We start from the raw sequence: 17,884 nt of genomic DNA on the forward strand, positions 1-17,884 counted from the left end.
GATAAATCCCCAACTCCTCAGCATGGAGAAAGTGGTCCTTCACAACCAGGTTGCAAGTGCCTGTCCTGCTGTCTGTCCTGGGTCCCAGGGCCCCACACGGCCAGGCTCCACACTCTCGACCCCCTGCTGGTGCCCTCGTGTCCTCCGAGTGCCCCCTCAGCCCCTCTTGGAAGAGCACGTCACGTCCCAACGTCACGTCCTTTGAAAAGCTCTCCGTCCCTGAGCGCTGGGAATAGCTGGCTGTCCCCATCACTCTTTGACTACAGGACCTGTCCTGTTAAACTTAAATGATGGTTTTGAACCCTTCAAGCTGCCCCAGGTCTCAACTCCACGTGTGGCACCCAGGAGGCCCCCAGCAAACGTTGGCTGCGACCAAGTCCCAACTCTTACTCGGGTTCTCCTAAAGAGAGGCTTTGAGCTGACATAATTCAGAGACACCACAGCCTGAGCACAAAAAACAGCCACACACACAACTGGAAAAGTTGAAACTGAATTACAGACGGGCTGAGAGTCAAGAGCAAATGTCGGGTGCTGAATCCCACCACACCAAGTAACACCTGAAGGGGACGCACAGCATCCTGCCGTGACATCTCGGCCAGGATGCTGTCTGTGCCCACACGTCAGCAGCCTTGTGCCCAGAGCTCTCGGTGACTGATGCCACTGCCACCCAGGCCCAGGATGCAGGCTCTGGTCACGGTCAACAAGCAGGGCCTTCCCTCCATCCCTTCCGGCTCTTCCCGCTAACCCAGGGGCACCTCACCTGTGAAGTAAACCAACAGAAGCAGTGTCACTGCTTTACAGTAAGGCCTAATTATTATTATTATTTTTTACAAAAGGGGCAGAAGTGATTTGAATTAGGTTAATTATTTTCATGAAAAGACACTGGAACGTTTTAGACCTCTGAAGAATGTGTTCTGCATTACGAATGCTTTATGAAAATTGTTTATTTTGCAATAACTTAAAACTTAAGGAAAAACTATAAAAATATACTTCATGTGTATAAACTTCACCCAACAATGAACACTTTGCTTCATCTGCTTTCTCTCTGTCCATGAGCACAGGAAGGGAGGGAGAGAGCCGCTATATCTTAGGTGCATCCTGAACATTCATCCCTTGCAGGCGCTTCTGTCCCGTGCGTGTTTATATCCCGAGAACACCGCTCAGCAGTCGGCACCTGCTGTGTCCAGTGTCTGTCTGGTGACTTCAAAGTTGTTCGGGAAGGTGCATCACACCTGGACTCGATGGGTCTAAGTGACAGACACTCGCGGAGAAGGAAGATGTCCTTTCCCACGTCAGAACTTCAGGTGAGGAACCAGGATCATCCCCCCGCTGTGCTGCACCCACACCTGCAAGGCTTGAGTCAACTGCTGACTCTTCCAGAACACGTGCCTTCCAAGTACTTGAAATAATCAATCAAACCTCAGGAATGTTTAACTGACGGTTTCTGAACTTTTAACCAATACATAAAAGATAAATAAAAACGCCATCCATTTCTTTGTAACTGCACCCTCTAGAGGCTTGTCTGTTAGAAAATTAGGCACTGGCACACCCCCTGGGCAGCATCATCGCTGCCCGGGGCCCGCCCCTCCCTCCCTCTCCCCTGCCTCCTAGAGATATAAACATAGGTATTTGAAGACAGTTCAAAACACAAATACCGAAATAGAGTTGTTTTTTGGTTTGTTTTTGTTTTTTTTTTGCGGTAGGTGGGCCTCTCACCGTTGTGGCCTCTCCCGTTGTGGAGCACAGGCTCCGGACGCGCAGGCCCAGAGGCCATGGCTCACGGGCCCAGCCGCTCCGCGGCATGTGGGATCTTCCCGGACTGCGGCACGAACCCATGTCCCCTGCATCAGCAGGCGGACTCTCAACCACTGCGCCACCAGGGTAGCCCCAAAATAAGAGTATTTGAAATACGACAGACTGTGCTGCGGCCCCACATCGCAGGCGAATGAGCACCCCTTGGCCCCTGGCCCCGGCTACGACCTCAGGGACGCCCTCCCCTGCAGGGCCCCGGCGCAGAGCTCGGCTCTCTCCCGCAGCGCGCTGGCCTCCTTGGCGCCCCCGTGGGCCTGCCCGCCCTTCAGCAGGAAGTGGCTGATGAAGAGCTTCAGGCCCTCCCGCAGCAGGCCCAGTGCGGGGCTGTCGGACACCCTGAGGAGGAAGGGACACGCGTCAGTGACCAGCCGGCCTCCGTCTCAGCCCTAGGGACCCCGAAGCAGGGGACATACCTAGTTTCCATCTGGTCAGAATTCTCAAGTAAGAACTTAATATCCTATCTGTCAGAAATCATTTTCTGTTTGCTATTAGGCAGGTCTCATGTTCCTCAAATTAATGTTCAGGATATTATTAAAATTAAAACTGAAAAGCTACATGTAAGTACAACAAACTTGCTTTTATAAAACAACACAGGTGAAAACAATTTCTCTCCTCTTTCCCATGTTTTATCGAGAGAGCTGGGAACAAACCTTCCAAAAATTAAACCAAGGTCTTCAACTTCCGTTTCCATGAGCAGCGTATGTAACACTTTTCGTAAAAAGTGGACTCTGGGTTTGTCCAATTCACTGAATTCAACGACCTAACAGTCCGGATAAAAAATAATAAAGTTACACTGTGGAGCCAACTCTGCAGTGATTTCTGACTATAGTTTGAGTAAAAAACTATCGCTCCCCTTGCCCCTCAACTAAGGCTATTTCCAGTTTTATAAAATGAACAGCTGTCATTTGACGCTGGTGCACTGCTGCAGGGCGTGCACACCACTGGTGAGAGCAACTCGGCAGTGCTGAGTCAGGTCCAGGGGGCTGATGGGTACCTAGCGAATCAGGAATCTCATTCCTGGAGTTGAAACGTAGATTATCTCCATGCCTTAAAGAAACTATCCCCTAATTAAAACCATACACACACACACACACACACACACACACAATTTAGACCCAGAAGAGACTAATTCCTAAATATAACAATCATAGTATACTTATACAGTGGAATACTATACAGCAGTAATAAAATCTAAGGACAGAACTGCAGATATCAACATGGATAAATTTCAACCTTATGCCAAATTAAATAACTGTAAAAGGACATCAAAAGCCTGGTTAACCACATGCATACACCTACAGCCAGAGTGCGGCCTACAGCCAGAGCCCCGTGAGGTACGGAGGGGCCGGGCTGCCTCAAGGAGTCTCCAGGACCTGCTGCATCTGAGGGACACGCCACATCCTGTTCCATTCTGAGCTCAAACTCAAGTGAACCGAAGGCAAGACTCCCCCCAGCAAGGAGAAGGCACTAGCTCTCCGTGTTGTAAGTTCTCCCCAGTTCTGGAATGTGGGACGAGGCTCTGGCCCTCATTTTCAGTACAGTAGCCAAAACCCAAGGGCACATCTCTAAGGAACATGCAGTTAACTCGACCGGCGCTCTGGTGAACAAATACATCAACACAGACGGGAAACCGCAGCCTAGCCTGTCCCAAGGATCAGGAAGCGGAAGGCAAGAGGCGGGGCCCCCAGCTACGCCTGCCCCTCAGCTTCTCCCACAGTCCACACCCTCAGGACCCCCAGACCCCCGAGGTCCTACTGCCCAGGCCACCGTGACCCGCGTTTCATGTCTTGTCTAGGCTTCGCTGCCCACCCCGGACCACCTCCAGAGCATCTGCGTTTCATCGTCTCTGACGAGTCAACGTGGGAATTCAACAGGGGCGAGGATGCCCCTGCTCTAAAAGACGTGCCACAGCCAAGGGAGGAGTGGCAGAAGCACAGCTTCTGTACAGCTCCCACATCCCCACTTCTTCCTGATGGAGCAGCGGCCGCCGCGGGACTCATGATGGCCTGTACACGCACCGCAAGTCCCGAGACTGATTCGCGTAAAGGAGCAGACAACCGCGATGGCGCCTTGAGCTACTAGGCAAATTTACACCGCGTGCTCATCTGGCGATTTCCTATGATGGTCTGATAATGAGAGTGTTTTCCAGGTGAGTCAGGATCTAAGGAAACGCATATTCTTAAGGTACCAAACATACAGAATTACACCTGGCCCCTGAACTCGGCTTTGGACTGTGCAGTCCACCTACATGAGGACATTTTTCACTAAATATGCACTGCAGGACCACACGCTCCAAAGTTGGTTGAATCATCCCGTGTGGAACCAGGATGTGGAGGCCGACTGTAAAGTTACACTCGGGCTACGACTGTGCAGGGGGTCGGTGCCCCTGCGCACCCCCGGGGCTCAAGGCTCAAGCGTACGCTATCACTTTCAGCGCTTCAAATCAGCTCGCACAGTACACACACCTTTAGAATGGAAAGCGGCAGTGACTTGGTCTTCAACAAGTGGGCCACCAGGTGAACCAAATTAGAGAAGTTAGTGGCTGGCAGAGTTTCTAAGTCCCGAAATTTGTCCCATATGCTGAACTGGAATGTCATCTAATATAAAACAAAGAAAAACAACAACAAAAAAAGGTAAAATTCAACAAATTATTAGAATAAATCACTAAAAATATAATCCAAAGGTACTGTATTCAGTTACTTAAAATATCCTAAAAATCAAGACTTTTTAGAAGCAACTACACTCTCCTTTCCTATATACAGTAGTTTGAAATAGCTTCACAGTAATTTCTATTACAGTATTTTCCCTTAAATCAGCAGAAACATTAGAAAAAGATGGTGCAACATAAACCAGAGGCACTCGCCGATTAAGTGGGTCATGACCCCTCATTTGTGACAGGGAAAGGTGACATGGGGACACGGCTCAGGTTGTGCGACCCTCTGCACACAGCTCTTGGCCGGGGTGGCCCCTGACTCAGGGCTCGCATCCCAGGTGGGCCGAGTCAGCCAGAGTGGTTAGACAGGAGAGTGGGACACAGGCAGCCTGCCTCCCAGCTGTCACCTGAAAGCTCCTCGCGTAGTCACAGAACTTGCCCGCCAGGAATGCGTAGAAAGGGTTGTACGTTCTCTCTTGCAGACAGCAGTCTATGAGGACGTGAACGATTTCTCTCTCCTGCTGATCCTTAAGCCCCAGCCTGTAAGACAGGAAGAGCAAGGGCTAAACCTTCAATTTGCCAACCTTTAACAGCTTGAAGGCAGAAATCTTTCAGAGGAACACATCCTGTCTGGCAGTTTGGTTGACTGGGCCGAGTAGACAGGGCCAGGTAGCGGGACTGGAGCTCCAGGCCGTGCCCCAGCCTCTGGCCTCAGGGTTTCCAACAACGTGGCAGAATAAGGTGACCCCAGGCTCTACAAAGGCCTGTCACTGGTGACCGACCAACAAGAAACAGGGCCTCAGCTGTGGGCCCTTCTTGTTTTTTCTTTTTCCTAAAACGTATGGTCTGGTTTGCACGCAGTAAAATCCATCCTTTCAGTGCACAGTGTTGACTGTGGACAAGGATTCGTAGTCCTACAGCATTTCCCCTGCATTTCCTTCTGAACTTGAAGCAAATAAAGGAAAATTAATTATTAGACTTTTTAGATGTACTTTGTACACAGATGCTTTTCAATCTCATTACAACTAATTATAGAAGTTGTAATATAATTACAACTAAATTAAACAGGAAGTTTAATTTAGACGTAATCGGAAAGACAACTTTAACAGGAAGGTTTCAAGCAACTCATGACAAACAGCAGCCACCGGGAACTGTCGGGTGGTTACCTGACTTTTTCCAATCAAAACAGATCATAAACTGTCCCAATCTGGAGCTACCAGCGGTCAGTTAGCAGGAGCTGGACTGCAGCCCGTGGCGTGGGGCAGCGGGTGGGAAGGGGCAGGGCCCCGGCCTCCACGACGTGGCCCCCAACTCAACAACAGAGCAGAGGCTCGCACACAGGCTTACTTCAGGAGCTTCTCGAATGCATCCAGAAAGTCTTCACTAGTCATAACTGTACAAAATATGTTTCTCCTGATGTCGGTGTTCATTCTCTGCTTTCGGGCGAGCTCCAGTATCTTCGAGCTAACCTGAAAAGAGGGACGACCGGGCGTAGATCATACAGACGTTTCGGTGAAAGTTGTTCTTTGGTTTAGCGTAGTTACTAAGTTTCTAAGAAGTAACGTGTAATTCTGTGGCTTGACCCAAGGCTAACTGTAAGGTGTGCGTAAACACACGTATGTAAACGCGGACCCTTTATTCTTGAGCAACCCCCCCGGCACCCCACAAAGGAAAACCAGCAAGAGGCAAAGCAAGCCCGCGAGGAGAAAACCGCTGGATCTGGGAGGCTTCGCGGGAGCAGCGGGTCTGCCAGTCCAAGTACCAGTGGAATGAAGGAGAGGTGAGAGGTAAGCGCTGCGGCCGGGGGGAGGGGGGCCAGGACGGCGGGGAGGGCGGGGAGGCCAGGAGGCCTGAGTGATCGTCCTGCGGTCCCCTCACTCCACTCAACGTTGAAGTCCCTTTCCTAACATTTTGAGACTTTAAAAGGAAATAACAGAAATGGAATTAAAGGATGTCACAAAGCAGCAGCTACTTCAATAAGGTCTTCAAATAAACCCAGGGAAAGCCGCGTGGGGACACAGGTCACATGCTTGGTGGTGGCGAGCACGGGTCACGTACCGTCCCCGTGAGCTGCTTCCGTGGGGTCTTCTGCTGACCGCTGTCGATCATCGGGGCGCCACTCCAGGCGGACCCCACGATCCACCAGCGCCCGGTCCGCTCGGCGTTCAGGACGCTGTCCCAGGAGACGCGGAGCTGAGTCTCTGTCCCTGAGCCAGCGCCTCGCAGCTGATTGAGAAAACAGCAGCCAGGGGAGGCCGCGGCAGCTCAGAGCCTGGGCAACAGCGACCCTGGCTCTTTCCAGCTCGGGTAACAGCGTTTCTGGTGCGTGAGAGCTGTGATGGGTCACTGACAGCTGGGGCAGTTAACCAGTTAGGAATGACGCCGAAGTTCGAGGTAAACTCTCAGAGTGTGTGCTTGGGCTTTGTGGGTCTATCACCCAAAACACGTGTCTTAGAACAGCTGTCACGGGGTGGGGGTGGGGAGAGAGGCTCAGACTCAGGCAGGAGGCGCGCCCCAAGGGCCGGCAGTGAGGACTCCACCAGCAGGTGCCTGGGACCTGCCGGAGGAGGCCACTCTGGGTCTGACTGGTGCCCAGGCCGAAGGGCTCGCCCGTGGGCCCCACGCTGAGAAGCTCTGGGGAGCTTAAACAGACGAGCCCCCCACTCCCCAGGCTGGCCTCCCTGGTCCTGGTGGGACCCCGGCCCAGGCCCTGTTCCAAAGTGATCAGAGGTCCTCCCGCAATTCTCCGGCGCGGCCAAGGGCGGAGGGCTCAGCGTGGGGCGCACGCAGCTCACAGGGAGGGTCGCCCCACAGAAACGTGCAGTTGCCTTTCACGTCTGGGAATCCCCGCTAACTGAGCGGGCACCTGACCTGTGGCTCCACCGCCCTCCGGAACTTCACGGGGGTTGGCGCAGACCCGGCAGCGCAGGCGGCCGGGAAGGAGGGTGCCTACCAGGGCTCTCTGCAGCTTCCGCAGCCTCTCCAGGGGCTCGGGGTCGTAGCCCGGGATCTTCCGCACGTCGTTGTTCTTCAGGGCCAGCAGTGTCTCCAGCATGAAGCGAACCTGGAGACAGACACGAAAAGCCATTATCTCAAATGCTGGAAACCAAGGACGCTTCACCGTGGGGAGAAACACACCGCCTCTGCGCACATGGTCACCGCCGCCGAGGACGGGGCACGGGCGCCTCTGGGAGAGGCTGCACCAACCTCAGCAGGCGCCCAGGCCTCCCCGGCCGAGAACAGAAATCCCTCCCCCGCCCCGCGGGCCGAGAACACGCCCGGGCCGCGCGCCCTTCCACCCCCACCGGCCCCTGGTCTCAGTCGCCCTCCTTCCCCACCGCGTCTGCAACCCCTTCCCACTCCTGGCCTTTTTGCTTTCCTAACTTTTAAACTGGAAATGACATTGTACTTAGAGAAGACTTTCAAGGACAGCACAAAGACTTCTCACAGACCCTGTCTGAGATTCCCCCCAACGTTCACTTCAGCTGAGACATAACTCACATGCCAAGCGTCCACTGAGCACACTCGGGGCTGTGCAGCCGTCACACGATCAGTTTTAGGACGTTTCTGTCAGCGCTCAAGGACTCCAAACCCACCCAGTCACCCCCCAGCCCAGCTCCTCCAGCTTCAGGCCAGCCCGAGCCAAATGCCTGTGTCTGCCGTGTCTGTTTTAAACGTGACCCCTGAGCATTCAACACAGGGACAGGGTCTTCGCTGGGACCCGCCCCCACGATCTTCCTCTCCCACCTGGAGCCGCACCCCACCCCATTACACAGCAACTCCTCCACCACCACCTCCGCGGCCCCCAGGACCCTCAGGGGGCTTGGCCTACACCTCCCTCCTCACAGCTAACCTGAGCCCTCACCTCAGCATTTCAAAAATGGGCCAGTCTTCCTGTCCAGTCTGTGTCTCCTGAACAAACTACTGCCCACCTGCAGGGCCAAGCTGGTACCTGGGGTGACCTCTGACCCCTCCCTCTCTCCCCTTCCCCCCACCAAGTCTGGCCACCGCTATGTCCTAAACCCACGTCCACTGCAACTCTGCTGATCACCGCCCCAACCCCCGAGGTGGCTTCTCTCTTTCCTAGTTGTAGCCAAAGTGACCTCAGCATGAAAACCTGCTCAGAGCCCTTCACGTGCCTCTGGGATAAAATCCCAGTTCCCTGCGAGGTTTACGAGGCCCCGAGGCCAGCCCCTGCCCTGCGCCCCTGATGCCTCCCCACAGGGACGCTTTCCTTTTTCCTCAAATGAGCCCTCGCCCCGCCCAGGGGTTCCCATGACTCTCCCGTGCCCCTCAAGTCTGCAGACCAGCAAACAAGGTAGCCACCATGAGCCCCACTTTCCAGACAGGGAAACCGAGGCCTGGAAGCCTCGGTCCCTTCGCTGCCGAGTGGAAGAGCTAGAAGGCCGAGTGGGCTAACCGCCCCACCCCCCGGCCCCTCGCCTTCCCAGTAAACCTCTTCTGAATGGCTGAATGTTAAATAGATCGATTCTTAAATTCACAAGAGTAAAGACGCAAGGTTTGCTCACACCTTGAAGATGAAGCCACAAAACCAGATGAGGCAGAAGATAACAGGGCTCATTACGAGATGAAATGCAATATTCACCCCAGATACTCATGTTTAAGTTCTGGTCAGTGTGAGCATTTAGGCAGTTAGGAAGCCGGGCAGGTGACGCACTCATACCCTGGTCTGGTCCCGGAACTTTCCGCCTGCCCCGCTGGCTTTGGCCTGGGCCTCAGTGATCAGTTCCTTAAGCGACAAAGCATCATCTTTTCTCAAGGAAAAGCCCACATTTTTCAGCATTAACAGGATCAGTTCGATATCTTTTTCTGTGAAAGTTCCAGTAAGTTTTCTCAAAATGTCAAAGATGAGGAGAGACTGCACCACGTGGAAGTTATATAAATGGGCGATGATGGTGAACAGGTTGTCACACTCTTTCCCGTCACATCCGCTTTTATAGACGTCAGCAAACTTCCTCACCACAGCCTCCAAAAAGTGCGCACCGACCTGGATGAAGAACAGAAAAAACATTACTGCAAACGGGTAAGAATCAAGCTAGCAAGCCACTCCCAGGGGCCCTTCTTTTAACCCCAACGCGCTGAAAGAGTTAGTACTTTTAAAACGAGCACATAAAGCGCACACGTGGCCGAATACGAGCTCCAGCAGGGCAAAACCTCTAAAAACACAAGTGTGAGTGCCCAGTGCTTTACAGAGGAAAACACCACACCGCACATGACGCAGAGCAGGGTGCCCAGCGCACACCTTCCCTCGAAGTGCACCATCTTGTCCTTAAAATCAACGAGGTGCTGTTCCGGCCAGCAGCCATTCTGGTCCCTTGGAAAAATGAAATCGTCAAGAATGTTAAGGACACATCCGTGTCTCTAAAAATGCACTACTATCCAACACGGCTCACTTCTCCAGCCTGGTTGGGCCTGGAGGGAGAAGGCGGCAGTGGGCGCCCGGCGGTGGCAGAGTGATGGCGACTCTCCAGCTGAGACACGGGGACGCGGATCACTGCAGCCGTGCTGGACCCTTGAAGGTGGACCGGGCCCAAGAGTCACCCAGTGACAGAACTAGAGGGTGTGGCCACTCACTGGACGGGAAAGATCAACCTTCTGCGTAACAGCAGCTGACTGAGCTTCTGACGGGGATGGTTCATCCGTGAGCAGCAGCAGAAGTGCAGGCTGGGCGGAATCACTGTAACCTACGGGCTTCCCCGCCGTCCAGCGGTTAGCGCTCCGCGCTTCCACCGCAGGGGCACAGGTTCAAGCCCTGGCCGGGGAACTGAGATCCCACAAGACACCAGGTTGGGGAAAAAAAAAAAAAAAAAAAAAAGCCTTATAAAGCCTGAACCGTAGGACACCTGGGCAGGGCTGGTCATAGAAGCAGGAGTGGTAGTTAAAATCCCGGGTGAGGATGAGATCAACCGGACAGAGTGTCGCAGGAAAACATACACATGTCACTGCCAAAATGCAACAACATAAATGCTAGAGGAGCCCAGAGGAAGGCACCAGATCGGCAGGAGGGAAGAGTGACTTCGCAGAGGCAGCTCTGACAGACTGGATGTGTTCTTTAGTTTCTGAAGACCTGAGAATAAACAACTTTAACCTATTAACTCCCAATTCAAGCCTCTTCTCTAAAGATAAACCTGAAGAATATACTCTCCTATCATGACCACTATATTACATTCAAATACAACTTTAAAATAGAAATTAGAATTCTGCGGACATCAAGAAAAATTCAGGTATAAAATATACTCAGGTATGTTTTCAATCACACAAATGGAATTATTTAATCATATCAAAATCTGTCAAAATCTCAGATTCCATTTAATATCTTCAAAATAAAATATAAGAGTATGGCATTAAAAACAGGAATCACATTCACATTGCTGAAGTTATTTAACCAAATGAATTAACTGACTTGGGGATTTTAACGCAAATCGGCACAGACCTGAGTTTTGATTTTTCAGCGACTCAGAAGCAACTCAGTAACTGACACCACGGCTTCGTGACTCACGCTCCTCTTTGCATGGATTCCTGAGGATGCGTTTCTCATCACAGGCCTGAGAGAAGTTCAGTGGAACCAGAGTTGGGGCAGCTCAGCCTCCTCTGGCACCAGTTTTAGTGGCTGTCGCTAGCTGAGGTCCCCTCACGACTTGCCCTGGAATGATCACTTCAGCTGTCCCTCACGCTGTTAGTGAAGGTTTAAATGAGAAGTGGGACCAATTATCTCCCATTTTCAAATGCAGGGCATTCCTGATATTGTGTAGGTGGTCAGGGTCTACGGCCTTTTCTGTAACTCAATGAAATGCTGTATGTACTGAAACCTTTTTTTTTTTTTGCGGTACGCGGGCCTCTCACTGTTGTGGCCTCTCCCGTTGCAGAGCACAGGCTCCGAACGTGCAGGCTCAGCGGCCATGGCTCACGGGCCCAGCCCCTCTGCGGCATGTGGGATCTTCCCGGACCGGGGCACGAACCCGTGTCCCCTGCATCGGCAGGCGCTGAAACCGTTTTGATTGTCAAGTACTCCGGGATGGTCCAGGAGGACCGGGGGTGCACTAGGACAGCCTATAATGGCACTGAATGAATCGTGGCCATCACAGGGCACTAGGAAGGGATCCAGTGATTCCATTACGCTTTGTAATGAAGAGAAGGGACTCACAGCCCTTAGAAATCAAACAATTATGCAATTCCTTAAACAGCTGGTGCAGATTAGCTGAGGAGAGTTTGCTGTTCAGAGGTCTCGGGGCCCACACCCCCTCCTCTGTCCTCGCCTCCCTGTGCCCAGGAGGTCCCAGAGTTGCCATCTTTCAAAGTTCTCACTGGGACTTCCCTGGTGGTCCAGTGGTTAAGAACCTGCCTTCCAATGGAGGAGATGTGCGTCCAATCCCTGGGTGGGGAACTAAGATCCTACGTGCCGTGGGGCAAGTAAGCCCGTGCTCCAGAGCTCCTGCGCCACAACTAGAGAAGCCCGCGCGCTGCAATGAAGATCCCACGTGCTGTGACTAAGACCCGGCCCAGCCAAATAAATAGATAAATAAAAATAAATTTCAATAAAATTTTGACAGCAAGTTCTTACAATATGACCTCGGCTAGAGGAGAAAAGCGTGGCCCAGAGGTTTCTCTCGGGAGGGTGAGGGAGCCTGCAGTGGGAGGAAGGGTGGAACTCCAACCACACAGCGGCTCACAAGCACTACTTTAACAGCACTTCCTCAGGCCAGGCTCCTGCATATGCTCCCAGCCTCCCAGCCTGAAGCCGCCAGACCAAGCCCCCAGGGGAGGGTGGGCAGGCAGGTCGCCAGGTGGCTGGTCTCCCCGCCCAGCACTGCCCTCACTGCTGAGCCTCTAGCAGATGGAAGGAGAAGGCCTTCTGGAAAGTCTGTGCTCTTTAAAGTAAGCCCTAGACAGCCCCACCCTGTAAGACCCCAAATGGTTTTCAAGACCAATTGTGAGCAAGTCCTAGAAAAGTGGGAGGGGTGTGAAGAGTGCGCGGCAGGGGGAGGTCCACAGCCCGGCCTTCAGGGGCTTTGCTGCGTTTGCAAAGCGGGGCTAAATAAACACCCGCCCCACTCATCCTGCTGGGAGTCCGGAGGACTTACACCAGGGGATCAGACCTGCAGTGACACTTTGCTGCCGAGGCCTGTTCCTGGGAGGAGGGCAATCAGAAGGCAGAGGGGCTCAACACCACCCCCTAAAAGACACTGTCCCACATAAAGATCCTCAGGGATCATCGAGTTCTCTGGTAAATATAAAGCTCATCTGGAAATACACCTCGCTGGCCTACTCACTCACTCACGCGTCTGTCCACCTCAGTGTAAAGTCCTCTAACCAGACCGATTTCCCTCAACAACCTGCAAGCAGCCACACGGAGGGAGTGGATGCTGACCAGGAAGGTTACGATCTCACTGTGGGAGGTGACAAAAGAGGACCCGGGACGAGGTGGGCCTCCCTGAGGCCAACACAAGGGTCACTGACCAAGGACCAAGAACACGGGGCGGGCCGGATGGCACGGGGATGCTATTTCCTCAGCAGCACCTGCTGGGTACCAGGCACCGCACAGGCGATGCTTTAGACGCGGTGTCCACTGAATCCCGACAAAGGCCCCACTTCACAGACACGGGCAGGTCTGTGGCCCACCCAGGGGCACCGAGGCTCCAAGCCCAGGCACTGTCACGTGTCCCCTCGCTTCGTGCCCAGTTTTACCTCACATTCCGGTGGCCTCTCGCTCAACACAAAGCCCTGTGCTCTGAACAGCTGAAACAGTCACTGTTTCCATGGGGAATACAGAGAAGACGAAGGCAAGTCCACGACGTCAGCCCAGAGCGACAGAACTAACAGACAATAAGGCCATGTCAGAAGGGACCAAGCGCAAAAGCAGAAGTTGGCCAACGTCACGTAGCTGCCGAGTGTGGTTTAGGATGATACAATACAGACAAGGTGGCCTTGAGCCGTGTCAGCTGATCACTGACACAAGCAGCACTTGGACAGCTAATGGCTGGAGAGAGGCAGCCCTACCTCGATGCCAACTGTGCAGTGAAGAATGCTGACCAGGAGGACATGCTCCATCACCAGCCTGGCGGGCATGGCCGTGTCCGGGGCGCACGCGCTCAGGAGGACGCCCGTCAGAGTGTCATTCATGTCCTTCCTGCTGTGGCCCATGTACAGCTCCTCCAGCTGGCCACTGATGGAGGCCAGGTTCGGCTCACTCAGCCTGCAGACAGTTGGAAAGACAGAGCGACAGTGCTGTTTCAAATCAAGAATTGTTTTTTTAGGTCAATTAAAAAAAATTGAAAAAGTTATTAATACTTCCAATAGATCCTCTTTTGTGTATGTATTTGACCCACGAACAATTCTTATCCTGTCCCAATAATCCAGTATATATGTACATAACACAGAATCTTCTGGAATCTTCAATAACATTAACTGCTGTCCTTCCAGCTGAAATGTAGCCACAGTAAGGCACATGCAGGATTCCCTTCAAGACCACAGAGACTATGATGAGGATACTCCACTGATATCCTTACCCCATCTCCCCGGGCAGAGGGAGGGAACCATCGTTAGCACATCCATATGTACTGTTGGAAAAAATCCCAACTTTTCCATTTTCTGCTGGCACAAAAATCTTTTATTTCCTAACATGGAGATAAGGGCTACTGGGTAGGGATGGGAGGATGTATATGCACTGCAGCTGTGCTAACTCTGAACATCAAATGGCATGTTCAGTAAAATTCCAGGATGCACCAAGAAGAGTGTTTTAACTAAAAAGAAATTAAAAAAAAAAAAAAAAAAAAGGCAACGCAGGCTTTGGTTTAATTCCCAGAACCATTCCTGTGTTTTCAGGAAAGAGACAATCTCTTGAAGTTACACAATACACTGTCTCGAGGTTACCTGTTAATCAGACCTTTGACCTGTTTCTTGAGCCTCTCTAGTTCTTCCTTTTTCTGGGCATCCACTGTCTCCTCTTCTCGCCTCACGTGGGGTGGGATGTACTTTCCACCATTTTCACAAAGACTCTGCTTGAAAGGACAGAAATAAATTACAAAAAAATGTACACTGACTACAGCCCACCTTTCCCCTTGCTACACTCACACTTAGATATTAAATTCCCAAGAACTGGGAGACGCTGTCACTACTGACTACTGCTGCTTCATGAACATCAGCTATCTCCCGAGTGCCCACTCTAGTCCTGGACAAGCACGCCATGGCCCGGACGATGGACATCACTATTTACATTAACATCAACACTACATTTCATCACCTTACTTTTCCCTCTGTAACTCTTCAGACTTGGTTGCGCCCCCCGCCCCCCTTGTCTACCCGACAGAGCCCCGTATTCTACACTTCTGCCAGCCTCAGTTCACAGTGGGCACGGCAGCACACAAACACCTAAATTAAGTGTATCACCAGTTTTGGAGAAAAAGCGGTCCAAAGTAATTTCAAACCTGTCAAAACCAGTATCTAAATTTACATGATAAAATCAAAATCAACCCACTGCTCACCATTTCCTAGATTTTCAACTGAGAGGATTACAAGTCATTACCACCGACCAACACTCCCTGACAAGCCTTTAGGAGACAGACATTTGTAAGGCGTGATCCTTGCTGTCAGGCTTTAAGCTTAGCTGGAGAAAGCACATTTTCATACACAGAAACTTAATCTTAAGACACCGGTTAGTTTGTATGTCAGTTACACCGCCACAGGCTGTGAAAGAGACTTGGGAATAGTCAAAACTTAAAGTGCTAAGAGAGGAACTGGTAGCACTTGGGCACTGCTCAGAGTGCCAGGTGCTAAGGCACCAGGGACAGAAATGAAAGACACTTCACATCCTTCAGGAGGGGAAAAGATTCCCCAAGATGTCTGACCTTCACAGATAAACACAAACGGTGAGAAATCGCGGAAAGGCCTCGCAGACAGAAGAAATAACATACTCAGAGGCAGAAGGGTGAAATGGTGAGAAGTGGAGAAGGAAACACAAGCAATGCCATAAGGCCGCCTTCAAGGTGCGTGTGCAGGTGAAGCTGTTTTAACAGGCAAGGGGCCGGCGCGCGAGGCCTTGTCTGCTCTGCTGTGGGTTCTAAACCTGGTCGTCAGTGTGAGACTTTATCCAAGGGAGTCTCGGAGATCAGCTCTGTGTTTTAGAAGGATCCGCCCCAGGAGCAGCTGGACAGAAAAAAGACTAGGTGTGGGCAGAGGTGACTCAGGGGTGTTGCAGGAGTCCCCAGGGTACACGGGAGGTGGGAACAAAGCTTGGGGGAGGGGAGTCAAAGTCAGGTTTGGAGACTGAGGCAGTAAACCGAGTGAGGATGTGGCCTTAGGACAACAGTGGGAACGGCCGGTAAGTCCCTGGGATAGAAAGGTCTCTAGGGATGTTTTCTCCCTGTCTCTTTATTGTGGAAATTTAAATAACCCGACAGACCCATACTCAGCTCAAACAATTATCAATACATCAACTGTGTCACTTCTGTCCCGTGTTCTGCCCCCCACCCGTTATTTTGAAGGAAATTCCAAAGGGCTCAGATTGTTCACAATCTAATACCTCATCGTTTGCGTCAACATCCTCCGCGGAACTTTCACTCCTGTCTTCATCTTCGGCAAAACGGACTCTCTTCTTCCTCCCTCCCCGCTTCGCCCTCCGGTCCGCTCCTCCGGCTTCCAGCTGTCCCGCCCCCGCCACCTGCGGGTCCTCCCCCTCGCTCTGCGCTCCCGCGCCTGCTGCCCGCTCGCCTTCGTCTTCCGCGTCCTGCTGCTCCCGTTCGTCCTCGCTGTCACCTTCGGGGAGTGCCTGTCCCGCATCCTCCTCCTCCTCACTGCTGCTTTCATACCAGCCACTACTCTTCCCAGAGTCCAGGGCTCCCAGGATGTAGTCGAGCCCATCGCGGGCAAAGCTCAGAGGCACGGAGCTTCCGTCGCCCTTCTTTCTGCGCTTGTTCAAGCCGAGGCACCGCTCCAGCTTTCGGATCTCTCGGTCCTCCTCCTCGTTGGCCGCCAGAAGTGCCCGTTTCCGGGATGCGGCTGCGGGGGCCTTGGTCCTGCCGAGGGGACCCCTGGCCTGGGCCTGGCCGGCCTTGGCCGGAACCGGGGGAGGTCGCAGCTCCTCGGACGGCCGCGAGGCCCGCCGTGGGGACGACTGGCCGTCCTCCTCCTGCGTCGCCTCCGCCCGGGGGCCGCTCGCTCCGCCGCCGCCGCCGCCCGGGCCCGGGCCCTGCGCGGGGCCGGCCGTCCTCTGGAGCCGGCGCGCCTTCCTCAGGTGCCGCTTCTCCTTCCTCAGCTCCCTGCGGCTTTTCCTCCCGCCCGGGCACACGCGTCCCTGAGCCCGGGGCCCCTCGCGGCCGCCGTGGTTCTCGCTCTCCGAGGTCGCCTGCACGAACTCCTCCACTGCTAGCTTTAGCCGCTTCAGGGCCCCCTCCCCGCCGCCACCAGGCCCGCGGCGCGGCCCGCGCCCGGCGCGGCGCTTCCCACGAGCCATGTGCCCCCGGCAGCCGCTCGGGAACTGGGCCGCAGCTCTCGTAGACGCCGCTACGTTCCAGGACGCGCCGACGCGCGACTTCCGGTCGGGGCCAGACTTCAGGGAGCAGAGCGGCGCGCTGCGCGGGGCGGCGCTCCCTGCTGGCGGGAGGGCGGCAGCGTAGGGAGCCGCACGGCTGCAAACGGTGCCTGCTCTTAAGGCTGTAAACTGTAACTTCCGAATGAGCACAAATACATTCTCGTTTAAAAACGAAAACTTTAGAGATTATGGTAAAGAAGGCTCCTAACGACGTTCCACAGCAGTAACCGCGCTTACGGGGTAGGGGTAGGGGTGGGGGTGGATCCTTGCGGACGCGTGTGCGGGTGGAGCGCAGCTGGAGCCATGGGAGCCACGCGGTGTGTTGCTGCGTGTTGCTCACGCGAAGCTTGGTCCTGAGCTCACTGCTCCTTTCACTCAACCTCAGGCCTCAGGTCCCACCGCGCTCCGCGTAATGACGCACCTATCCCGTATTAGGATTGCTGGGCTTCCCTGGGGTGATGTTCCCTGATTACCGCTCCATGGACAGCCGCCCCCCCAGAGTTCAAGTCCGCTGGAATTTGTGGACGTGACCTCGTGTGGAAATAGGGCCTTTGCAGATGCAAAGTTAGGAGGAGGCCTTCCTGCATCGGGCGAGCCCTACATCCAAAGACAGGTGTTCTTAAAAGGGAAATTGGGCCTCACAGCTCACACACAGGTAGAAGGCCATGCGATGTCCGAGGCAGCGATGGCGGAGATGCTCCTCGAGCCCAGGGACTCCAAGGATTGCGGCCACATCAGAAGCTGGAGGAGGCCTGGAGCAGGTCCTGTCCTGCAGCCCTGGGAGGGACGCACCCCGCCTACACCTTGATTTCCGACTTTCAGCCTTAGGACCGAGTCTCTATATGTCTGTTCTAAGCTGCCTGGTTTGTGGT

General features: G+C 53.5%; 1 protein-coding gene across 1 annotated transcript; it reads right to left on the reverse strand.

Annotated features, from left to right (window-relative positions):
* Positions 1 to 1,827: 1,827 nt before the first annotated feature.
* Positions 1,828 to 17,679, reverse strand: NOM1 (nucleolar protein with MIF4G domain 1). The gene is made up of 12 exons (XM_049714991.1): positions 17,655 to 17,679; positions 16,005 to 17,071; positions 14,357 to 14,481; positions 13,484 to 13,679; positions 9,150 to 9,473; positions 7,419 to 7,529; positions 6,524 to 6,691; positions 5,813 to 5,934; positions 4,873 to 5,005; positions 4,278 to 4,409; positions 2,463 to 2,572; positions 1,828 to 2,148 (listed from the first exon to the last, which is right to left on the reverse strand). The coding sequence occupies exons 1-12, from the start codon at positions 17,677 to 17,679 to the stop codon at positions 1,974 to 1,976; spliced, it is 2,688 nt and encodes an 895-aa protein (XP_049570948.1). The 3' UTR covers positions 1,828 to 1,973.
* Positions 17,680 to 17,884: the final 205 nt, after the last annotated feature.

This window comes from Orcinus orca, chromosome 9 (genome assembly GCF_937001465.1).
Source record: "Orcinus orca chromosome 9, mOrcOrc1.1, whole genome shotgun sequence".
Classification (NCBI taxonomy): Eukaryota; Metazoa; Chordata; class Mammalia; order Artiodactyla; family Delphinidae; genus Orcinus; species Orcinus orca.